We start from the raw sequence: 25,056 nt of genomic DNA, 5'->3' as shown, positions 1-25,056 counted from the left end.
CTTGCTGACCCCACAGCCTCCCTGGCTGGCAGGATCCTGCAAGGATCTGGCAATTACCAGAGACAGCTGCTTTCCCCCCTGTCATAACCGCCCGTAATGGGACCACAAACATGTTAATCACTTAGCAGAAGACACCGATTAACGCAGCATGCTGTTAATTACAGCTAAGAGAGCGTCTCCCAAGGGGCACGCCGCTATGGAGAGCCTTGGCCTCTGCCCCTCCATCCCTGCCCTGAGGCATGGCCAGGCATCCTGCCAGGCCTCCAGTGGGAGGGAGGGCTTGTCAGGGAGCCGAGGGCACCACCTCCCTCCTCGGGAGAGGCGGCACATCCTAGAAAGCCACGCCAGGGTGCCCAAAATTAACTCCAGCTCTACCGTGGAGGGATGCGCCCTGATGCGAGGTGGGATTCACAGGGACTGCAGGGGACCAAGCACCATGTGCTGACCTTCCTTCCCTGCTGTGGGGGAGTGGGATGAAGCTCCAGTGAGAGGGGATGGCCCTGTGAGCTGTGCTGGAGGTCCCTGTGCCAGGACCTGTGCCACTGACATGACACCAAAGTGAATGATAAGGAACTGACCGACAGGAAAAGATGATATCGGGGAGGTGAATTCATAGCCCATCCTTCAAAGTTATAAAAACGCTTTTGGAATGTGGAGATTACTCATGCAAAGCCCGGCAGGTGATCCCTCCTTCCACATTATTGACAGGAGCCATTAATCTTCTCCCTCAACTTCAGGCCCTTCCCCATATTCATCTCCAAAGGCGCAGACAGGCCACTCTGTCTTGTCAAGATAATTACCCATTAAAAGAAGAGCTGTAATAGACTGTCCAGGGAGCTGAGCCCATGGGGATGTCACAGCCCTGCCACCATCCACAGCACTGTGCTGCCCAGAGCACACACAAGACCTGGGGCTTGTCCTTACAGCTCCTCAGCTTCCCTCAGTCCCCTCATCCCTGCACACATCCCAAAATCCAACCACCGCAATAGCACAGGCTGTGGAGGCTGCATTTTCATCCCTGTGCCAAGGCTGAGCAGTGCAGATAAGGAGACATCCCTGGGGCTGTCCCTCTGTCTGTCAGCACCTTGCCCCCGGCCCCAGCTGCTTTTTTCCAGACGGGAATTAGGCCGGTGCACAGAGGGGCAATGTGGAGCAGACAGACGAGGCTTGTTCCAAACCTGGAGACAATAAATCTCTGCCAAGCTCCAATAGAAGAGGGCCACAGAAGGGAGGTGACCTGCTGATTATAATAGCAGGGTCGTGCATCGTTCTACAGGGCTGGTAATTAATTTTCAAGAGCGTGACGAGGCTCAGCGGCCCCCTCGGAGGAGGGACGCAGCTCTCCCCCAGCGGCGGATGAGACGGGATTAGAATCAATTCCCTGCACACCACTGGTCCTAATCAAAATCACCCCCAGCACATCTGTGGGGAGCAGGGGATGGAGAATCTCCAAATCTTGTGGGTGCTGGTGGCAGCACCCAGCACCCCTTGCCGTGGTTTTGGGCTGGGTGAGCCCATCCAGGAGCAGGGACTGTCCCTCTATGTGGGATGCTTGTGGCAAGCATCTGATGGGTGCTAGGGCTGGTCACAGGCAGCTGCCATGAGGAATTCCATCAGGTCAGCCCTCACCTTCCTCCCAGCTCTCCCATCCAGGGAGGGGAGCCAGGAGCTGTCTGGTTCAGAGTGGGATCCTTGGGTTTGGTTTTTGGGGTGGAATAAACTAGCCAAGCTGGCAATTCTTGGCCATGTTGGGCTCTACCCAAACCTGAGGGAAACAGCCCCAAACTGGGCATTTGCATCAGCCCTGCAAGGCAAGAGCTCGTGGATCTGCAGGGGCAGGTGATTTGCTTCACCAGGCGTTAGCTCCCTGCTCTATCTGCCAAGCAATCACTTGGGAGATGGTTTATTTGCTGACAAATTCCGATGATTTACAGACAGCTCCTAGGACATTTGCCACATCGTAGTTTCAGCTGCTTCCACTGACACCATGGCCCTGAAATATCACCTGCTTAAAAGCTGCATCACAGTGGAGATGAGGAGATCAGCGCTCACAGGGCCTGCTCATGCATCTCCTGGGGCCAAGGGTTCCGTGATGCTCTGGAGAAGGATGAGGAGCTCTTGGCTACCCAAGGCCATGGCCACAAGCCAATTTCCTGGTGTGCCCTTGCTGCTTGCTCAGCTCCCACCCACCCAGACCATCAGCTGAACCCTTGGGGAATGCCTGCAAGGACAGGGACGTGGAAGCACCATCCAGACCATCAGCTGAACCCTTGGGGAATGCCTGCAAGGACAGGGACGTGGAAGCACCATCCTGCTCATCCTCAGTGATGAAAGCAGGGGGAAAACAAAACCTTCACAGGCACAGCCAGGTCCCTCTGTCTGACGGCACACGATGGCTTCCAAGACGCCCCTCCCAAGGGGACAAAGGGACGTGCCAATGTCCCCAAGTCCTGCCATGTCGCAGCCCGCGAGCCACGGCGCCGTCATCTGTCTTCAGCCGGTGCCAGGCAGGCAGTAAATCTCTCCCATCTCTCAGTAAACATGTCACCTCCCCGAGCCTCCAACCATCACCTGACAGCAGCGCTGTCAGCAAGACAGATCCCCGGCTGCCTTGTTTACTGCACTCGTCCCTAAAGCCTCTTTTGGCTGGAAATGACTCAAAATGCGCACTGGGGCTTGAGGAAGCAGTTGGGAACCTGGAATGGGGATCCCCACCAGGATCAGAAAAACTCCATGCTCACAAGCAGAACCACACAGCCCCTGTGAGCCCCCAGCCTCCCAGAGCAGCCCCCCCAGCTCTCACTGGTGCATTTCTTGATGCTGCTGCCCTTCCTCAGCGCGTGCCGGCTCAGCTTGCAGTGGAAATTCTCCTCCCAGAACTCGGCAAACCAGATGTTCCTGCGGTTGTTGTCCAGGGTCCTGCTGGAGAAGTAGCGGTCGAAACCTGCCCGGGGAGAAAGTGGATGGAGGGGATAAATCCCAGGGATGACAGAGAGATGCATCCCATACTCCCAAATTGCCCAGGCAGAGGGGAAGGGAGTTCTTGTGAGCGATGGGGACACATCAGAATGTGGTGGGATTCCGTCCAAAGTGTCACTTGTGCAGAGATGCAAGTGGAAAATCCACTCAGGGAAGATCCTCTGCAAAGCAGAGACTTTCTGGGACTTTGAGAGCAAAATGCCTCTCTAGGTAGGTTGGTGATAAAGGGAGAGTAGGGAAAACATGGCCCATGGAAAATAAGGTGACTGGCGGGCAAATCATGAGGCCTTTAAAGTCCATGGTGGTTTCACAGCCAAAACCTGCAGTTAAGGAGTGCAATCTCACCTCTGACTGAGACCCTCTTGGGCAGGATGGTGACAGAGCCCTCGGCCACCTCCTCCAGGTGCAGGACGGGGGCAATTTTGGAGCCCCAGCTGTCCGAGCCCATCCAGATGAAGTGCCCGGTCTGGTTCGCCCTCTTGGCCGCCTCCAGCACCCTTCTGTGGAAAGAAGCAGCAGAGGCTGGGCCACCAACTCCTTGTCTGGCCCCAGGGCAGTGGGGACACTGGCACAGTGCTGGTGGCATCTCCTGCCCCAGGCACAACCCGGTGCACAATGGACACACAAAATCCAGCGGTGCCACTCAGCTCCCACACCCTCTGTCCTCCCAGCCCAGGCACACAGGCTGCTTCTCTCACTTCATTTGCATATTTGCTGACTGGTAATTGAATTTCCCCTTAATTACCCAACATTAGGAAAGGAAAAAAAAAGGAAAAGAATCAGGTTATGCCGCAGCAGGCAGGGAAAGCAGCAGCGTGGAGAGCACGTGCCCCCAGCATGGCCAGACCTGGGAGAGGAGCAGCCAGTGCTGCCCATGCCCAGCATGGAGCTAAACTGGGCCCTGCTGGGTTCAACTGGGCCCTGCTGGGCTCTGCTGGGCTCTGCTGGGTGCAGCTGAGCAGCAGCTGGGAGCAGAGATGCCATCGGTCCTGCTGAGCATCCCTCCTGGTGCCAGACACTCCTGCACACTCCTCCAGTGCCAGCCAGGCCAGGAACTCGGTGGGAGGATGGGAACAGAGCTGTTCCTGGATCTGACCCTGTGGGCTCTGTTTCCCAGGGCTCACTGTCCCCTCGGGGGCTCCTGTGGGTCCCCAGCCATGTGGGAGCAGGGCCCAGGGCAGCTCCATCTCCCCGTGCAGAGCCAAGGCAGGTTGTGACTCAGCCCCCGCGTCGGAGCTGATCATTTCAAGTCCAGATGGTGTTTGAAACGTGTAATAAGGGAAAAAAACCCATAGAAATCCAGCAGAGTGCAGACAAGATGGGAAGAGGCAGGCGTGCAGTGGGAGCTGTGCAGGCTGCTCCGAGCTCATCCTGGGCTGCCCTGGGCTCTGGGCACATCCATCCCCAGGACAGTCACAGCCCATGTCCCACTCTGTGACAGCAGCACCTCCAGCTGCCCCTGCTCCCTGTGCAGGGCAGGATCTCCACAGGGCAAACCCAGGAAATTCCCATGGGATCAGTGATTTACACCCAAACTGAGCCAGGCAAGAATTCCAGCTACAACCCTCCCAATCTGTCCTTCCCATCTTCCAGGCTCTACAGTGCAGGGTCAGGATCATGGAGAACCCCACTCCTGGGCTAAAGGAGGCTGCAGAACCCCCTGCCCAGAGCTGCAAGCCCATTTGGATGTTTCCAGAGCCCTGATAACAGGAGCTGCCATTTATCCTGCAAGGTAAATCCCTTTTCCCTCTCACCCCCACCCCATGTCATCTCCACAGACATTTCTATTAAGGAAGGAAAAAAGAAACTGGGAGAGTTTGCACATCTGATGTAAACTGATTTAAACTTGCAGTTTACCCACATTTACATAATGTTTGCTGATTAATAAATTAGACACTTAGGAAATCAGGGGTAGCTCCATGTGAATCATTCTGCTCCATAAACAACAGAGCTGCAGCCGCCGCTTCGCCTGCAGAGCAGCTCATCACCCTGAGTGCAGCCACCTCCCCGGCCCTGCTGGGCACAGAGTGCTGGGGAGGTCCCCAAAAGGTCCCCAAAAGGTCCCTGAAAGGTCCCCCAGGTCTGTTCCTCTGCCACGCTGGGGCTGGGGCTGCTCTGCAAAGCAGAACCAGTGCCTGGGTCCTGCCCTGGCCAGCTGGGAGCAGCCCCTGCGTGGTGTGAGCAGCAGCTCAGGATATCCAGGGCTGCCAAAACTGATGGGAAGGGGATTTTCCTCTGCTGGCTCTGTGTGGCAGCCACTTGCCAGGTGGCCGCTCTGAGTGGGTCCCCACTGCAGACATTCCCTGCCATGCCACACAGTGCAGCCTGTCCCCACTGCAGACACATCCCAGTGCATCCCTGCCCAGACCCTCTCCTCACCTGATGTCGTCCTCGTTGGCGAAGATGATGACGGCGCGGGCGTGCGAGGTCTCCAGGAGCCGGCGGATGATCTTGTCAAACTCGCCCGGCTTGGGCTCCCTCGGGATCTTCACGGACTGGGCCACGCAGACCCCGCCTGCAGCAGAGAGAGCCCCCCTGGCACTGAGACACCCCACAAGCCCCTGTCCCCTGGGGATGGTCCCTCTCACCATGCAGGGCTCCTCAGCCCAACAGGCCAAGCTGGGTGTCTCCAGCACTCCCACTGAGGGGCTGAGCACTTCACCACCTCCTCAGGCCAGACCTCCTGGCCACCACCCAACCCCCTGGGACGTGTCCCCCAGCCCTGCCCTGAGCCCTCCTCTTCCCCCCCTCAGCCCTTCTGCACCACATTCCCTCCCACTCTGCATCTGCACAGCTCCTCTCCGCCTCCCACCCGCTCCTCTGGTACCTGTCACCTTCAGCCACCACCACATCACACTCCAAACGTCCCCAGGACAGACACACAGTCCATCCCAGCAGCTCAGTGAGGATTTTCCAGCCTGTTCCAAGCACCAGCCCCTCCCCAGCCCAGGATTTGCAAAGGGCTCTGCACACAGAATGGTCAAACTCTGGCAGAGCCACCCCATGGGAAGAGCAGACAAGCCCTTCACCACAGAGCAGCCAGGCCCTGCAGAAGGGTTTGTTCCCATCCCTATGGCACTGGCCAAGTTCCAGACCAGCTTTCCAAGGAGCCATTGCAAAAGCAGGTAATTAAAATTAAAAGAGACAATTGGAAGAGCCCCCACACTTCACTGCTGGGCTCCCAACCTCCAGCTCCAAAAAGCCAGAGCCCTCCTGCTCCTGCATTTCTGCAGATGCCAATAAAGAGAGAGATGGAAGAGAGAATTAAACATTGCAGGACCTTCTGGATGTAATTGATGGTCTCAATTTGCATAGTAAATGACACGGCTGATGCCTCCTGCCACTAACAGATCTCAGCTCAAGCAAAGGTCAGCATAATTACCACCCGGGGCTGGGAGAGACTCCCAGAGCACAGCCCTGGAGAGGAGCAGGATGGGATAAGGTGGGACAGGCTCCAGGGGACTTCACTCCCTACTGGGGCTGCAGGAAAACTGGGAAAATTTGGCTCCTTTCAGCCAAAACCCAAGAGAAGGGTGATGTGCTGGGTGCTGAGCAGGCAGGGAGAGCTGCAGGGATGGGGCACAGCATCCCCCCCCCACCTGGCTGGGGCTTTCCAGGGGTTTTTTGGGGGTTTGTTTTCCTGTGGTAAGAAATTGGGCCAATTTGCTGCTTGTTTCCCATATGGGGAGCCAGATGGATGGAGAGGAGGGAGTTGGATAAACAGACAGATCAGCCGGGCGAGGCGGGCAGCAGCCGGCAGCGCCAGCAGGACAGGAATGTCCCAGCCTGGGGACACTCACCCTGGCCACCACAGAGCCCCCAGCCAGGCCAGGGTGTCACAGCACACTGCCAGGGGCCACCATGCAGCTTAATTACAGTTTCCATGGCAATCAGTGGAGAAAATCCAACAAAAGCAGCAGTTTGCAAGCACTGAGAGCCTTCCAAAAGCCCTGGCACAGCCAGGCAGGAGTGTGCACACGAGTGGCAGCTGGGGGCTGGCACAGGCACACACCTGAGTGCCACCAGGCATTCGTGCTAGGGAACATCTCCCTGCACATGTGGCAGAGGAGATGGAACCATAAATAAACAAGAGGTTAAATCGATGGCAGCTCAGAAATGACCGCGATGTTACTCGGCTGCTTCGTTAAATCAAACTAACGAGGAACACAGCTCCTCCAGGTGACAGCCTGCAGGGCCAGGGAGCCCCTGCTTCCCACAGCAGATGCTGACAATGTTTTTATCTCCTTAATTAATGAAAATGTAATCGCCAACAGCTAGAAGTCCAGGGTGTCGGGGGGCAGTGGCTGTGTGGTTTGGGAAGGGGATTTGCCGAGTGATGCTCCCATGTCTTTGCACAAAAATCCATTTAGTCAAAATTCTCCTCTAAAGCCAGAAATCAAAGCGAGGGGCGGCAGCAATGGCGAGGAGGTGACCACTCTCCCTACTCCAGCAGGATGGCACAGCACTGCTCCCTGACTTGGGACAAAGGGTGACTCTGGGACAAGGCAGCAGGTGAGGCATGGGGACCCCTCTCCTCCTCCCCCAGCTTGGGAAAGGACCAAAGAGGAGCGGGAATATTGGGGATGGGGGAACACCCCACCAGCAGCTGCTGGAGACAGTCTGGGGCCAGGCAGTTGGAGGATGCTCAGACAACATCCCACGAGTTTCATCACTGGTGCCACAGGGCACTTGAGGCAAAAAACAGCCTGGAAAACCCAGCCTGAGCCCACTTCCAAACCTCCCCTTGCCACGCTGCCTGTGCCATCCTCAATCCCTCTGGTCCCGGTGGGATCTCACCTCCCCCGGGGCCGCAGGGACCCTCCTGGGAACGCCTGTTGTCAAACACGGGTCAGGGTTTAATCTCCACCATTACGGCTCGGTGGGAGCGCAACCACTCCGGCTTCCCCTCTTGATTACCGGTGCTTAATTAGCTCCTGGCTCAGGGGGTTCTGCCAGCGCTCCCGCAGAGCCTGCCAAGCTGGCAGCAAGCAGGGACCTGGCTGAGGGGGTAAAGCAGGGACTGGCTCAGCCATGCAGATGTGGGTGCTCCCCCCACCCCAGGCAGTGCTGGGCACTCTGGGGAGGGATCAGGCTCTGCACAGCCCAGCAGCGATGGCATTCCCATTCCCATTCCCAGCTCCCCTCCTAACTCCAGCCTTCCCCTGAGATTCCCGATTCACTGGGATTCACTGGGATTCACTGGGAGCAGTGCGCTGCTCCTCTGCCCTGGGACTCATTGTTTGTGTCACTTCAAAGCCTCCAGGAAGCAAATGATCACAGAAGAAGCCATCAGGGGGAAATGCAGACCGAAATGCTGAGCTCAAAGCTGCTGCCTCAAGATTTGGGAGTGGCTTTTTGGGGGCGACCTCCTGGTGCAGCCACCGCGAGTAATGAGCCCGGCTGGAACCAGAGAGAGACAGCCAGGGATGTCACATGGGGATGAGCAAACACATCACAAATATACATCAGGCTCTTCACTAAAAATATGGAAAACTTAGTGAAGGATGAAACAATAGTGGGGGGGAAACGGCAGCAAAATTGATCCAGGTACGTGACTAAGGAGTTGGGCTGGGAATATTCCCCTCCCCTCAGACCCAAGGTGTGGCACAGGCCAGCTCCATTACAGACATCCATCCCAGCCCTCATCTCCAAGAGCTTGGAGACAGCAGAGACCTCAACAACGCAGAGCCAGAGGGTCCTGGGTGGGCCTATCAGACCACCAAAGTGATGCCACAGGTCAGGGGCATGGGGAAATGCTGGACAGAGGGGCTGGAGGTGGGGACACCAGGGACACCCCGCTGCTGGCCCTGCCATCCAGCTGACAGCCACTGCCAGTGCAGGATGCTCTGGGGGAGTAGGATGGATATTGGGAGCAGAATGCACTCAAAACACTTTAAAATGGCTGAAGAAAACACATCCTTTGCAGACTGAACATCTCTGCAATGCTAAAACCCAAAAAGCAGCGCTCTGGTGAATAAGGACTCTCCAGCCACCAGCGCAGCCACCAGCAACCACCAGGGGCCAACAGCATCATCACCAGAGCGACCGCAAACATGGATAAAGATAAAAAGAGAAATGAATAAAGATGTAACAGCCACCCAGGTCAGTCTGTTGTGGTAGCCCAGGGCCAGCCCCAGCTGCAAGAACAGCCCATCTCCAGGGCGAGTTTCCTCCCCGCATCGCTGTCGGAGGTCGCTTTGTGCCTCAAGCAGAACCGTTTTCCGCTGCGCTGTGAAGCTTCAACGTGAGGCTCTGCTAAAAATTGAAACTGAAGGTCAAGTTGATAATGCATCAGAAAGCAAACAGCTTGAGTGCGAGCTGCTAACGACAGCAATGAGCATTATTGCCTGATGGAAATAAAACCCGACTCTGAAGGCTCGGGCTTGGCATGAGAAATGAAGCAGAGCGCTGTGGGGAGGAGAGCGGGAGCTGCTCAGCCTGAGCCGGGTGGGTGAGGAACCCCCGGGCAGAGCCAGCGTGGGGGGCTGGGGTTGTGCCTGGCCATTCCCCCAGCATAAACACCCCCACGGGAATCTCCAGCACTTGACAGAGCCTGGCACAGGCCAGATCCTCGCTCAGCTGGCAGCCCTGTCCGTCCCTCTGACAGGCTGCAGGCCCCTGGAAGCTGTGACAAATCACAGGGTCCTTTAGGCTGCTGGAGAAATGCAGCTGAGAGCCAGGAATATCCCAGAGATCCTTCACCCCTTCCCAATAAATCTGTGCTTGTGTAAAGGTGTCTGGTGTCTGGCCAGTTTGCACAGGGGGAGACAGAGAGGTGAAGTGGGCAGAGTCTGCTCTTCCTCCAGCCTGGCATTGCCACCAAACATGGCACGGCTTGGGTGGGTTAAATACATAAAATAAAGCGGAAAAAAAAAAAGAAAAAGCAGAGTTTTGGTCTAGCCTCACCATTATTCGTGGCTGTGGCTCTACTTCCATGGGCAAAGCAGTGTGGCTGACACACCACAGTCGCTCCCAAGGGAGATGCTCCAGGGAGCAGCTCAGAACCTGCCCAGGGCCCCACAGACAGCTCCCACAAATCTCCACATTCCTGCAGCGTGTCAGGGCTGCAGCATCACCACTGGCACCACACGGGCTGCCCTCACACTGCAGGCACCGTGGAAATCTGCTTTTTGATAACTAAATTATCACTAATGCACATAATCGCCAGGTTATGTGGATACCCAAATTACAGGACTGCAGCAGCCCCAGATTAACACGTGGCTGCTCTGGCTCCGTGTGCACTCCTTTACTCTGCAATTACGCTGTCAGATCGTTAACATCTGGTTAGAGGAGCTCGTGGTAACCACAGGTACCTCAAAGGAGAAGAGCTCACGCCGCAGCAGGACCACCAGTCAAAACCACCACTCCTTACTGGCGCTCAGTGGAGGAGGAGCGTGAGTTGAATCGTGCCTGTGCAGACCCTCAGCTGTCCCACAGATCCCCTGGGGGGCTGCACCCATGGATGGGGCAGCAGAGCATCCCCAGCCCCTCCCCAAACCTGCCAGGCACTGTCACACACGCCCAGCACAGCCCCTTTGCACCTGCAGCTCCACACATCCCCTGCAGCCACCGCTCCGGAGCATCCCCACGCGCTGCTCCTCGAGAAGCCACAGCCCCGTGAAAAATATTCCACTTTTCAAGTGAAAATCCTGAAGAGCAGCTCCCAAGTTGGATCCCCAGATGGGTTCCTCTGCATACTAAAAGCACAGCCGGCTCCGGTGCCAGGGCGCGCGCGACAGACGGAATTAACGCTGCTCCTATTTATAGGGCTTTGATTAGGAGCTCGTCACCTCCAAGTTTTTATTCCCTTTATCCATTTATAAGGCCATAACGCAGTTTGACTGGCTCTGGATAGGCCGGTGTCCCACCGACTTTGCCAGAACCTAATGTGCCATTCAGACACACTTAAGCCTGTAATAAGCAGCAGCCTGCGCCCTGCAGGGGTTTAACTGTCTCAAAAAACACCCTTTAGCTCCCATCCCACCCTGTGCTGGGGGGCTGAGGTGATGCCAGAGCCAGGAGGGTCCCCAGTGCTGTGCCAGCCCCTCCGTGGGGTCCCAGGGCACCTCTGGTTTGTGGTAGCAGCACCCACAGCAGCCATTCCCAGGGCTCCTCACCCATCCTGGGGTTGGTGTTCAGGTCCCCACAAGCTCCTGTGCTGCTCCCAAGGCTGCTAATCCCCCCTAAGCATCCCAGAGCTTCCGTCAGCAAAACGCTTTCTTGCCTCCAGACAAATCCTCCCAAAGAGTTCTGCTGAGCACGGACTTTCTGCCTGTCCAAAGCCCGTAGACAAATTAAAGCACCTGCCCTGGGGGATAATTCCACTAAAATTGGGCGCAGCTCGTGCTGGTGCCAACTTGATTTCCTGTTAAAACCTGGGAGTATTTGTAAAAATCTTGTCTTCTGGAAGGCGCCCAGCGCCGTGGCTCAGGCACAGAGGGAGGGGTGAGCTCGGCAGAGCTGGGGAGCAAGGAGTGGGATCTCGAGATGCTTCCCCAAAGCAGCCTGCCCTGCAGAGTTGAGGCAGCCCAGGATTGCTGGTCCCAAGCCTTGCTGGATCCTTGTTTGGGCAGCCCCAAAACCCACCCTGCTCCAGGGCCATCCCCCAGAGCACAGCATCCATCCCAGCTCAGCCCAAGGAGTCCAACCAGTGCTATCCTTTCCTCCTCCTCTCTCAGCTGCTCCCATCCCGGGAGAGATCCACTCACCATCCTCCCTGGACTTCTGGATGAAGGCCTCCACCCCGCTTTCCCCGTAGCTGCCCTCGGAGGCCAAGGTGGAGACGTAATTCCACTTGAGGGCTTTGACAATGTCCACCATGGCCTGGGCCTGGTAGGTGTCCGAGGGGACCACGCGGGAGAAGAAGTCGTAGCGGCTGTTGTCGCTCAGGTCCGGCGCCGTGGAGGCATAGCTGATCTGGGGGATCTGGGATGGAGCAGGGAAAGGCACAGAATCAGGGGAAGGAGGTGATGATCTCCACCCCACAGCCATGCCCACAGTCCCCAAGCCTTGCTCTGGAGGAGAGGGAGGTGAGAGCTGAGGATGAGCACGGGGTAGGTGGAGCATGTGCCACCATCAGGTGCTCCATCGGGGCTTGGGGACCACCTGGAGCTCAGGAACACCCAGCAGGACCCCAGAAGGGCTTCTGGAGAATCCAGTGTGGGAGAGACCAAAGAAAAAACCATAATTCTGCCCTGTCCAGCATTGCCAGGGTCTCCCTTTGGCTTCTTCCCCAGGAAGGACAGATCCAACCCATCCTGCCCCTCCCCACCCCAGCCCTAAATAAGCCCCTTAAATTACCCAGAGCCACTGCACCTCTCCCAGCACACTGGAATGATTTAGCACCGCGGGATCAGGCGATGTTTAACACTTACACAGCACTTTCCATTTCCAAAACGCGCCACACATCCTCATTTATCTTAAAGATGGAAAAGGCTTATTAAATTATCAAGCCCAGGTTCTCCCCGTCAGCTGTTGGAATCCGAGTTGGTGTAATCAGCCCCAGCCACCTCACTGGGAGCCCAGCTGGGAGCTGCAGCCCAGGGATGAGATGTGCACCAGGGCTGGGTGTCCCAACCCTCCTGGCCCCACTCCAGCCCTGCATATCCCAGTTCCCTCCTTTGTTTCTCTGTGCTTTCCCCTCTCCCACTCCTGCCTCTCTCTATTAAATGCGATTCTGGTGTTATAAACCCACGACTCCACCTGAATGCTAAAAGGCCCCAGGAAAGGAGCAGCCACCCTTCTACCTGCCTGCAAAACAGGAGATGAAAAAAGGGAGAGATGAAGCAGGAGTGGGAGAGGGAGAGGAAGGAATCTTTATCAAGGCACAAATAGGATTACTCCCCGTGACAATCTGCTTTGTGCTCCGTTCCGAGGGGCTCTGATCTGCTCGTTGGGGATCTCTGACTGGAGCCGGTGCATGAGACTCCATTAAAATTCTGCTCAGCAGGTGAGGAGCTCGCCTGGCAATCGCTCATCCCGGGGGGAGCAGGGGGGCTGCTCCCAGCACAACCCCTCCCCTTCCCTGCCCAGCCTGCAGGAGGGACACGGGCTCGGCATGGAGGCCGTGCCCACCTCAAAGGTGATCTGGGGGCAGGGATGCACCCCTGCCTCTCCAGAGAGTCCTTTCCCAATGGTTTTTTCCCCTGCCAAGTGTTTTGGTTTCATCTCTTCCACAGGGCACTGGGGATGGAGAGGTCCCAGCTATTCCCCACGCCACTGCCATCCCACCCAAGCTCCAACAGCCTGGATTGACCCCTGGGCTGCCCATCCTGCTCCAGCCTCAGCTGGAACACAAAGCCCAGAAAATACCTGTTGATCCAGAGGCTATGGAGTGGAAGCTGTATTTTAATAAACAAAAGGAAAGGGCTTTTTCCCCTCGCTCCTCTGCCTTGGATGAAAGTGAAAATAAAATACCAGTTCCCAAATGACCATTTCATAGATTTCTTCTGCCTTTTCCCCCCTCTGCCTTTTTGATAGCCCAACTCCTGGCACCAGCTATTTTCTCAGATAAAAGACAAAAGTCCTTTTAGGTACATAAAAGCAAAATGCAGGCAGGGAATTCAAGGTTCTTAGAAAGAAGGATGCAGTAGAAGAAGGAGCTGGAAACATCTCTCAACTGCAAATTTACTGCACTGGTGGTCCCTTGTCTGGTTCATCTCCAGCCTGGGACAAACACTCCTGTGTTGAGGAAATTAGGAGGAGCAGCTCTCCTGCACCCCAAGAGTTCCTTGTCCCACCAAGAGTAGGGAGTGATCCCAGGGCAGGGGTTAAACCTCCTTCCTTCTCTTGTTTCGAATCAAAAATCATCACCCAGAAGCACCCTGAGCCTGGAGAAACATCCCTTGGGATGGTGGGAGCTGGGGCTAGAGATGTCATCCTGCTCCCCCAGGGTCAAGGGACTGGTGTGACTGACCTCAAATGCACTGGGAAAGCTGCATTTGGTACCCTCCATGATCACCCATCATTAATGTGGCTCAGGAGCTGCTGTGGTGTTTCCTCCACCAGCAGGAGACAGAATCCCCCCAGGCTGGTAAGAATTAGGCAAAGGCAGCAATTTCAGCACATCCCAGCTCAGGCTTAAACCACTGATGCCAACAGCAGCCTGAGCAGGCAGGAAGAACCAAAAACCAACCAAAAACCAACCAAAAAACAACCAAAAACAACCAAAACCACTGCAGAGCCAGAGCTGAACACATTGGTCAGGAGCACCCCACAAGCAGGGGGCTCCTGCACCAACTCCCCCATGCCAGATACAGGGTCAGGAGCAGCTAATTCCCTCCCCATAATTATTAATTTCATGCATATCTTATGCAAAGCCCTGGTTCGCCGACAAGATGGAATTGATTTAATTAGAATTTCCATCATCGAGCCATTTGGATGGCAGCTTTTAATTAGGGAGAGCGTAAAGCACCGCAGGGGCTGGGGCAGGGAGGAGCTGAGCAGGGCTGCTTGGAACTCAGTGCTGGGATGGAAGGAGCTGCAGCCCCGTCCTGCTGCCCCTTCCTGGGCACAGGGTCAGGCCCAGGATGCAGCCCTTGGCATCTCCCTGGAGAGAGAAAAGACAGAACTAAAACTCCAGGAAGCACAGCAGGCGCAGGAGGATGCTGTCCCTGATCCCTGCCGCCACCTGTCCCACTCCTCCTCAGCAAGCTGTGCCCAGGGACCCCTCAGGGCTGGGGGCAGCCCAGGGGAGCCAGGCAGCTGCAATTTGTTTCAATAAGCCCAGTGAAGAGCAAGGAAATGAAGTGGCAGCAGCGGGTGATTAATCAGAGCGTCCCCCTTCCCGCTCAGTGAAGGTTATTTACCTGCTCAGTGGGGAAGCTGTCCTGAATCCCTCCACCCCACTGCCCCCACAGCCTCAGGGCACCCTGCCACGAGCCAGGGGGCTCAGCACTGCCAGGAGGGGCTCAGCACTGCCAGGAGGGGCTCAGAGCCAGGGGCTGACCCAGCTCTGCACCTGGCAGCCCCAGGCAGCGCAGCCTCGTGGGGCTGCGGGTGCCCAGTGCCCGGCTGCAGCGCGGGCAGCGCCGTCCTCAGGTGAATTATTCATGTTGAACAACAGCCCTGCGCTGCAGAGAGCGCCTGCACTCGCTGCCACCGAGAGGAAACAGCCACCTCAAAGTGCCTGGCACGTGTCAAAGCCATCCTCTGGCTGCTCACCCCACGCTGAGCGCTTGCACTCCAACTTGGCACAGCTCTTTCTGGATGGGGACGAAAAGCGCGCCTCAGATCCCTTTTAGGGGATCCCATTTGCAGGAGAAGGGCCTGGATTCCTTGACACCATCACTGCTGTGGTGGTTCAGGAGCCAGTGGGTAGAGCTGGGGCTGCAGAGGCAGCAGCAAGGGGTGGGAAGGAGCTGGAAGGTGCCAGAGCGCTCTGGCAGTGACGCCAGGGAGATGCTATCACACAGAGCCCAGAGCATGGATTTGGGGAAAGGATTTTCTGCAGGCAGAGCGACGAGGAGCGATGAAACCAGCTTGGACAGAGGATGCCACATCTGCAAGTTGTTCCACTGATGTACAGCTTTAATTAGGAGGCGGCAGCTAACGAAGGACCCGTTATTTATTTATGTGGTGCAGAGCGACAAAAGCCCTGGCAGGGAGGAGCAAGGCCCAGCCTAGCAGGGAGGGCTGGGGGGTCTGCAGGGGATGGAGCAGGGAGAGGTGCACAGGAGGGAGTGTGGGATGGGACAAGGGACCACAGCAGGGAGAGCATCATTCTGAGACAGGAGCAGCCACCTGCAGTGTGCTCATGGCCACAGGAGAGAAGGGGGAAGACTGGGGGTGCTGCTGTGCTGGGCGTGTGTGGGCTTCTCACCTGGGTGGACTCTGATTCACTCTATGCTGCTTGCTGGGTATCCTGGAGCCCTTTCAGATGTGCTGGAGCCTTCCCAGATGTGCTGGAGCCCTCCCCAAGAACCACTTGAGCACTCCAGAAACCTGAACACTCAGAGGGCATTTGGAACACCCCGCAGGGAGGGTCCCCCTCTGCCAGCTCCCAGCACTTTCTGCCAACGTCCCCATGCTGGGGGAGCACCGAGGGGGACAGGAGGGGCACAGCAACACAGGGCCAAGTGAGAGCAGAGCTCCAGCAAGTGCCATGCCCCAGGGAATGGCCAGAGGCAGCTGCCTGTGCCCGAGGCAGTCAGTGTTTTGCTGAACCTCGGAGCAGAGTCACCCACGCTTAAAGGTCAGCGGCGGCGTGAAATGGAAGTCGCCTTATTCTCATTTTAAGCATGTGCCTGCCATAAAAGCAGTGTTTGAATAACAAAGAGCAGCAGCAGCACTCGGGTCATGGTGGGGGGAAGAGCCTCCAGACCCCCCAAACTCCCAGCCCCTGCCTGCTGCAGGAATGGCTGTGCCCAGACATGACCCCAATCCCATGGGAATGGTGTCCCTGCGCTGGGACCACCGAGGAGGGCACCAACCCCCCCACTGGGATTCCTTGCTGTCTAGGAAAGGCTGAGATTTTCCTTATTCTCCTCTCCCAAGGGGTTTTGAAGTCTCTGTTCGTCCCCCCATCTGCATTTCTTCCCTGCCCCGTTGGGCTGGGATTCAGCTCTGGATTGAAGTTCCTGGGGCTCAGGATGCACCAGCAGCAGCAGCAGTGCCTGGCTCCTCAGCTGGGGCAGGGCTGCACCTGAGCTCAGTGAAATCCTTCTGAACAGGTCACAGCTCTTTGCCCAAGGACCAAAACTGGAGGAGAAGGGTGAGGGGAAAAAACAAAAGAACCTAGAAAGACTTCAGTTGCCCCCGACTATTCTGACTGTCACTCTCCTACCTCCTTCCCCACTTCCAGCCTCCCTCCTCCTCTCCAGAACAAGTATTCAATCTTTTTTGTCTTGGCAAATAGCTTTTAAGTTCCTCCCACTCTCTCTAATTTATATTATTTTAATTATTGAATAGCCCTCTCACTCGTTGCCTGGAACATTAACACGTTTTTAAAAAAAAAGGGACCCAGAAAAATCAAACTCCATCAGCGATCTGGTTCTTCCGTCTTCACTTAACAGCTTCCAGCCCTCCCAGGAGGGGACCCAGCTCTCAGCACAATGGGCTGGCAGAGGAAGAGGAGGGGAAAGACAGAGGGGGAAACAGCACCAATCCTGCAGAACACAGGGGTTTCAGGGTGCTGGGAGAAGGCCAGGATGGCAATGGCACCACCATTGCCACTGGAGGTGCAGAATATTTACATTTCTCCCTCATTTCTGCAGAGGAACCCTTGTTCACACACTCTGCAGCCCAGGGACGGGTTGTGGATAAATAAATGTACAGCAAGGGGGAAAGGAATTATCAACTCCTCGGCATTCCTGCAGCTGGCACAGAGCAGGAGGAAGAGCCCTACTCATCCCACCACAGCCTGAGCACCTCTGGGGCTGGTGGCACAGGACAAGCATCCCCAGCCTGGCTGATGTCCCCTTAGACCGGAGCAGAGCAGCCCCAGCTGTCCCTGCCATCGGCCATGGCTGCCTCCAGCCCTCTGGCTCAGGTGGGATTTACATTTTGGGGAGAACCCACACCCCCAAGGGAGCATCCCCCAGAACCAGCAGCACACCCACCCTCAGCCCACCTCCCATCCAGCCCCCTCCACAGGGTGGGAGCACCAGCGCCACGAAACCGGGGAAGATGAGACAAAAATCCTCCTGCTCCAAGTGTCGTCACTGGAGAAGGGATGGAGGAAGGGATCCCCAGGGACCCGGGGGAGGCAGGAGAAGCATTTTAACAGCACCAGCCCTGCCTCCCCCCAGCTGTGGAGGAAGAGGCACACGAGGAGAAAAGCTGCCAAAGCACCCGCAGGGGTTTTGCCGAGGGCTTCCCTTCACCTGGCCGAGCCCTACCTTGAAGAGCCGCAGGATGTTGGCCACCATGATGGACACGGAGCTGCCCGAGGCGCCGATGACGCCGACCACGCGCTCCGGCTTGGTGATGATGGGGGGTCCCCCGCTGACACAGCGCACCTCGGTGCTGTCCTTCTCGATGAGGGCCTGCACGAAGGTCAGCGACTGCTCCAGGGCGTGCGTGTCCCGCGAGCACGTGTCCAGGATGCGGGCGCCCAGCGTGATGTTGGGCAGCAGGTCGGGGTCGTTGTTGATGCGGTCCAGGGCGAAGAGCATGGCCTCCAGGCGATGGATGCCCTTCTCCTTCTTCAGCTCCCCGCAGGCTTTGCCCTCGGCGCCCCGGCCGTGCACGGGGAAGAGCCCCCCGAGCGTGATGTCGCCGTCGATGCGGATGGAGTTCATGTGCGGGTAGCCCTGGCCTTTGGGCTTGGCAGCACCCCCAGGCGCCCACCCCCAGCTCCAGGCACTCAGGAGGAGGCAGAAGGACAAACGCTCCATGCAAAAGTGACCCCCGCTCATCGCCAAGGCCGTGCTGGGGCAGAGCTCGGGCCGGGAACGCGGCACTCAGGGGGCCGGGCTGGGCTGGGCGGGCGGCATGGCTCCGTCAGCGGCTCCCCACGGTGCTGCCGGCCCCGGGGGAGCACAGGGAGGTCGGGATGCAGGAGGGTGCTGGGGTCTGCATGGCTACACCAGAGAGGAGAGACAGCAGCAGAGCCACGAGCCCACGCAAAGCTTTGGGTCCTTCCTCCGGAGACCTTGGAGGGACAGGGAAAAGGGAAGAGAAAATTAGGCAGGAGCAGGAAAAGGACATTGGCTGTTCCAGGCTTTCATCAGTGGAAATAAGCACTAGGGATTATTGCAAAAAAATAGATTTAGGGCCTCAGGGACACTGCCCCACAGAACAGCACAGGCCAGAGGGGGCCCTGAGACCCTGTCCCTTCTGAAGGGAACTGAGAGGGTGTCCCAAGACAGTGCTCAGAGTGCAGCAAACCCCACACACACCCCCCAGCCCTGGTCCCTGCCTATCCTAAAACACCCGTACTTTTTCCCAGCTGGTTTTTCAGTCACCTTCCACAAGCCCACTTGTCTGGAGCCCCACAGACTGAGGTCTGCATCCTCAGCTAGAGCCAGGCACTGCCAAAACCCAGCGTTCCAGATCCGAGTCACAGCCCAAAGCCCCGCACTCCTGCCGCTCTCCCTTCAGGGCACCGATTCCTGAACCAGCAGCTGCTTCCGTTATCGACGGCTTCCAGCAGCAGATATCGACAGCACCTGAGCTGTCCCTGTCCCAGCAGCACAGCCCCTGCCTCAGTTTCCCCCCGAGGCAGGCTCGCCCTCGTGCCCATCCCCGCCGTCTCTCCCAGCAGCCGCTGATGGATGCTGAGGGCAGCGCATGATTAATGCAGGCACCAAAAGCAGCGAGGAGCCGAGCCGGCAAATGCATTCCCCAGGCAGGACGAGCAGCAACAGTGAGACCAAGGAAACAGCTTAAATTAACCTCAGCTCAAGCTCAGAGCCGGCACCCAAGCCCACAGCTGCTGGACAGAGTCTCACCAGCCCCAAGGGTGCTCCTGCTCCGCAGCCATCCCAGCCAGGAGGACCCTGGCTTCAACTCACCTCCATAAATTATGCACCTCCCCAGCCGATGCAGCCGCAGCCGCTTGAAGGCCCATCTCCAAAGCGATTCTGACAGCCGGGGCTTTTAAGGAACCAGAATTACCCGGTGCCCAGCTCTGTGCTTCCAAAGGCAGGAGGTTGGGAATGCTGCAGCAAAACCCCCGCCCCAGCCTGCTGGGAGAGCCCTGCTCTGATGGGGATCAGGGACAGGGATCAGAGCTCTGCATGGTCCTGTTCCCCTGCAAGGAGCACCCCACACATCACCAGTGGGCACGGAGCAGGGGAATGTGGCTCCTGCACGGTCTGGGAGTGGGTCAGGCTCTGCCCGTGCTGGGGAGGAGGAGGAGGATGGGGAGATAAAGGGATGCTCAGACACCACAGCTGCCTTCAGAGCCCCGCACCAGCCAAAAGCAGGTCAGCTCTCCCACCCTCATCCCTGGAGCTGCAACACTTCTGCCCATCAAAGGTGGGATGCTCACACCATGGACCTGCTCCCAGGAAAACCCTCAGAGCCCACGGCAGCTCCCGCAGAGCTGGCAGTGCCCCCAGAGCCCACTGCCTTTCCCTTTCTTCTTTTAAGCTTTTTCCCTCTCTGTTCTCTCCCCTTTGTGGCTCCTTTGATCATATAATCTGAACGAACTGAAGGTAAAAATATCACGGCAGGCAAGAAGAAAGCACAAATAATGGGGAGAGGAGGAGGGAGCTGGTTTGGATCCCTCACGGGGGAGATGGAGCCGGAGTTACCCGATGAGCCCCTGCTGCAAACGGCCCAGGAAGGGGTGACAGATGAGCACCCCTGTCCCCTCCACCTGTCCCCAGCAGCTCCTCAGCCACACTCAGGTCGCTGCTTCCACACAGCCCAGACCTTGGTTCCACCATGCCTGAGCCTCCCCAAAGCAGCTGCTCCACCAGGGGCACATCTGGAGGGAGGTGCACATCTGGAAGAAGACACCTGCCTACAGCAGGTGCTCACGGAGCAGGGAACATCCTTACCCACACACACCGGGCAGCGAGGGGCCACAGCCACCCTCCTGTTCCCCCTGCCCGGCTCCACAGGGGCACCACGAGGGTGGCAATAAGGCAATTACAGGGTAGGATCATCACTCAGCACGGTGCTTACCCCAGCCCCAAAGGAAGGAGAAAATCTGCTTTCTCCTACTTGCACCAGCACAGCATCGGTGAGGACAGAGCCCTCCCATCGCCCTCATCCCGGCTATGCCACAGCCCGATCTGGATCTGGGAGGTGGCACAAGCACCAAGCAAACCGAGATCTCCCGGGTGTGGGTCATCCCCTGCCCGAGCCAGGGTGGGCTGAGCAGCGCCAGGGCAGAGGGAGCCGGTGCTGCTGCCCCAGCACAGGCAGAGCCCTGCGGGTCCCGGCGCCCCGGACATGGATGGAGCACGGTGGCATCCTGCCCCCCTCTAGTGGTGGCCACCGGGCCACCGGCATCGTCAGCCACGGAGGGCCCTGGAAGGAACAGGAGAGGGCTCAGCTGGGCAGGCGAGCCCCTCTTGGGGCGACCTGGTCGAGTGAAAAGTGTCCGTGCCCATTTCAAGGGCTGGAACTGGATGAGCGTTAAGGTCCCTTCCAACCCGAACCATTCTGTGATTCCATGAAATCAAACTCTGATTAAAAATTCCCCCACATCACAGAGATCTCCTGCTGCAAAACCCTCTCCAGCGCCTGGAGGAGCAACCAGCCACCCCAGGCATTGCCTCTGTGGCTCCTTCCCGCAGCTCCTCCTGCACATCCCTGTGAGCACTGCCCGGGCTGGACTGTGGTGGACACACTCCGGACAGACCCCACTGCCCAGAGCTCTGCCTGCAGCAGGATCCATCATCTCCCAGTTCAAAGCCAGAGCATTTTCTGGGGCTTGTTAAACCCAGCAGAAGCTGAGCTGGTTACAGCCCAGGAGATGCAGCAATAATCAGCCAAGAGCACCCAGCACTCACCTGCACCCATCCCCAGCTGCCAAAGAGCCCAGCTCCACCAGCACCAGAGATTCCAGCCCAGCCCTGGCACTGGGAGGGCTGTGCCAGCTTAAGCCACACTGGTTCCTACCAGCTCCACAGCATCTTTTTGAAAATCAAGGCTATTTCTTTCCCCACCTGCTCTTCCTCCAGCAAGCAGGGCCAGCCAGCAGGCAGCACAATATCCCAATTAGTGTACACTCACTCTTCCCGCTTGCAAGCAGCTACAGGGTACTTTGCTTGGCTCCTGGTCTTTTTAATTGCAAAAGCTCCATGAAGTAGAGCAGAATTGAGACGTGGACAGAGGGAGGGGATGCCAGGTTAAGTTCTCTCCCGACAGGCAAAACCTTAAGTATTCAGGTCCAGTACCCCAGTGTCCGCTCGGAGAAGCAAGGCTACGGCTCAGCAGGCAGCAGAGACCCCAGATTGTACCATCCAAACCCCCCAGTGAGCTCAAAACACAGCCCTGCCCCAGCAACCCCTCAATCGATGCATGAACCGATAGCACAACGCTCGCACAAGCCCGAGCCCATCACCAAGGTGCCAACTCGTCCTCTCTGCAGCCAGGTCCTGCCAGCACCCGGCTCAGAGCCCCGTGGTGGGGAAAAGCTGGGTATGACCACCCACCTCAGTGCCCCGGAGCATCTCCTGAAGGATGCTGAAGTCCAACCAAAAGTGCTCCCGTAGGGCACAGAGGAAATCCAGGGAACATTTATCACACCATATTTATATTTGTCCTTAACTGCAGCAAGCCCTCTCCTTCCGCCTCCCTCCCGCTGCCAAGCGGGTCAGGGCTAATCCCTCACTTTGAAGGATGGGATGGCGCGGCAGGGGGGGAAGGCGAGCAGGATCCAGCCCCGGAGCAAGCGGAGAGAGAGCAGCAGCTCACCTTGCGGGCAGGCGGCGCAAGGCGTCCGCGGGCAGCCAGCGCAGAGCTCCAGCGGCAGGGAGGGAAGGAGGGAGGGAAGGAAGGAGCCGCCGCTGGTGCTGGTCCCCGCTCCTGCCACGTGCAGCAGAATCCCGCAATTAATTTTTTATCGCCATCTGCAATTTGGGACGGTGCTGGCTCTGAGCGAGAGCACGGCCTGACTGCTGGTGCCCGGCGGTGCCCGCGGCAGCGCGCGGTGTCCCCGCTCCCCATCACACCCACGCCCCGACACTGCGGTCTGGCAGTGCCAGCCCCTGCCCACACCCCCCCGGCGGTGACTCCAGAGACCCCCATCCTGAGCCAGGCTCTGTGCGGGGCCATCCAGGGAACTGCAGGGAGGAAAACCCTCGGTGAGATGCAGTGCCCGGGAGGAAGAGCCGGTGCCCGCAGCGGGCACGAAGCCGGGGAGGGCGGCGGGCGCGGGTTCACGTATGTTATAATTAGGACCTGCCACTTCTTCAAGCCGTTGCCTTTCTGGGAAGAGCTGGAAGGGGGTGGCTGAGCTGACAAATCCATCCTCCTCCTGCCTGATGCCAAAGTTGAAGCACGTGATGCTCTTTTTCGGGGAGCCGTCAGGCTGCTCCGCAGGGCGATGCTGGCCCCTGGCATGTGGGGCCAGGCCATGGCTCCACTCGAGCTTGGATTCCCATGGGAAAATCCCCTTGACGCTGCTCCGACACCCCGAGGTGCAGCTCAGCACCCCTAAACCAGTGCCTGATGCCATCCTTAGAAGGGCTTTGCCTGTAGCCCCCCAGCCCGGGGCAACTGGAGCCACCACTGCCCATGGGGACCCTCTGCCATCACAGAGGGACCACCCCCACCAGGAGCACTGCCCCTCCAGCCTGGCCAGAATAAAGAGGGATCTCTGCACATCCCATCGGAGCGAGCACCGCGGCGCAGAGGTGGCAGGTGACAGGGAAAAGGGTCTTGTCCCAGCTCTCCCCCTCACAGCCTTGCCCGGCACTTCCCACAGAGCATCCCCCACTGCCTGATGCAGATAAACGCTGCTTACAGGGCTCAAACGCGGGGAAGGAAACGAGCTTATTCTTTTGGCAGTTCTCGTGGTGTTTTCCCGAGCTCCTCGCTGCATTCAACAGATCAGCTCTGCTCCTTCTCTTCCATCCTTCCATCCCTCCGCCCCTCCCCGAGCCCTGCCCGGGGCACACGGCCACTGCCCGTGGGTTCCTGAGGTGCCACCGCAGCCAGCCCTGCCTGGTGCCACCCCCGCCGAGCCCCGAGCCACAGGTCACCTGCAGCGCTGATGGCGATGGCAAAGGCGGTGACTCACCCGCAGCCTCTCCGTCGCAGCCGCCGCCGAAGGCAGCGGGCATCCCCCAGCGCCGGAGCAGCCCACGGAAAATCACCCGGCTGGCAGAGCACGGCAAACTCATCACACCGAGGGGAGGAGGAGGAGGAGGAGGAGGAGGGCTGGCGGGGCTGCACCCGGGCAGGCAGTGGGAGAGTTCTCCGGTTTTTTCTCACGGTTGCCAACTTCCCCAGCGGCTCCCGACGCCTCAGATCCGCTCGCCCGGAGAGCGCCAAGGAGCGGGAGAACGCTCGGGAGAGGAACCGACCCCGTGCCGGAGCGGGGCTCTGCCCGGCCCAGGGCTGCCTCCGAGGGGTCGCTCCGGCGCCGAGGAAGGACCGTACCCCCCACAGCCCCTCCGAGCCGGCAGGGGAAGCGCCTTCAGCCCTTCGCAGCTCCCCTGTCCCCCCTGCCCTGCCCTGCGGCGGCTCTGCGGGCGCTGCCCGCTGCGGCGAGGCGAGGGCAGCCCCCGCCGGCGGCTCGGCCACGGTCACGGCCACCCGCCCCTGCCCGCCGCCTCCTGCCCCGACCCCTGCCAGCCCCCTCCGTCCGGACGAGCCCCCAGCTCCCCTCCCGGAGCCCTCGCCGGCCAGTGGGCACCTCTGGGGACAAAGGTGGCGGGTTGGGGACCGGGGCAAGGGGTGCCCTCCGTGCCCCTCGATGGGGGGAGCAGCGGGGCGAGGAGGGGGCAGCGCTCCGCAGTCCCCAGCAATGAAAATGCGATGAGTGGGAGAGGGGGGAGCGCTGGGGGTTCCGGGCTGCAGCCCCCGCTGTCGCAGCCCCCCCAGCCCAAAAATAGAAGGAAAGGCGGAAAATTCGCCGGAGCGTTGTGGAGGGGGAGAGCGGCGAGGCTGCAGGGAGGGGGAGCGAGGGGCACTCCAGCCCCGGGGGAAGGTGCGGGGACACCGGGATGCTCCCCCCGCGCCGCCCGCACTTACCCGCGGGCAGTGCCAAGTTGGCGGCGCCGCCGGCCCCGTCTCCGCCCGGTGCCCGGTGCCGCGATCCGCCCCCGGCCCGGGGGCGCGGGCAGCCCGGGGGGGCCCTGCGGCGTGCGGCGGGGGCGGCCCCGGCCCCCCCAGCCCCGGCCCGGCCCGGGAGCCGAGCGAGCCGCAGCCGGGCGGGACCCGCCGCGCTCCGCGCACCGCAGCCGCGGCGAGGAGGAGGAGGAGGAGGAGGAAGAGGTGGAGAAGGGGGAGGAGGAGGGGGAAAAGGGGGAGGAGGAGGAGAGCCGGGGCCGGGGAAGTTTTGCATGAAGAGGAGCTGGGAAGCCCGCCGCCGGCTTTGCCAGCCTCTTAAAGCACTAGCGCAGCGCGGGGACCCCCGGCTCCTGGAGGAAGGGTCTCCCTGCCAGGATGCTGAGGGTCTCCGGCTCCCTGCAGCGACAGCCATCCTCCAATTCCCGTTTCCAGGTGGGAGCA

General features: G+C 58.8%; 1 protein-coding gene across 3 annotated transcripts in view; it reads right to left on the bottom strand.

Moving 5' to 3' along the window:
• Positions 1-24,792, bottom strand: part of GRM4 (glutamate metabotropic receptor 4) — a 34,529-nt gene extending 9,737 nt beyond the window's left edge. The window contains exons 1-6 of one of the 3 annotated variants that reach the window (XM_054648570.2): positions 24,577-24,792; positions 17,817-18,571; positions 11,688-11,904; positions 5,359-5,494; positions 3,325-3,479; positions 2,804-2,944 (exon numbers count right to left, since the gene is read on the bottom strand). In XM_054648570.2, coding sequence (XP_054504545.1) covers positions 2,804-2,944; positions 3,325-3,479; positions 5,359-5,494; positions 11,688-11,904; positions 17,817-18,335 — 1,168 coding nt within the window. In that variant the 5' untranslated portion in view covers positions 18,336-18,571; positions 24,577-24,792. Of the gene's footprint in view, positions 1-2,803; positions 2,945-3,324; positions 3,480-5,358; positions 5,495-11,687; positions 11,905-17,816; positions 18,572-22,293; positions 22,508-23,620; positions 23,765-24,576 lie in introns of those variants that run through there. The other 2 variants (XM_077190711.1, XM_077190710.1) reach the window with 2 other exon arrangements.
• Between the last annotated feature and the right edge of the window lie 264 nt (positions 24,793-25,056).

This window comes from Agelaius phoeniceus, chromosome 25 (assembly GCF_051311805.1).
Source record: "Agelaius phoeniceus isolate bAgePho1 chromosome 25, bAgePho1.hap1, whole genome shotgun sequence".
Lineage (NCBI taxonomy): Eukaryota > Metazoa > Chordata > Aves > Passeriformes > Icteridae > Agelaius > Agelaius phoeniceus.
The sequence above is the reverse complement of the archived record's forward strand: the minus strand, read 5'-3'. Positions and strand labels throughout refer to the sequence as shown.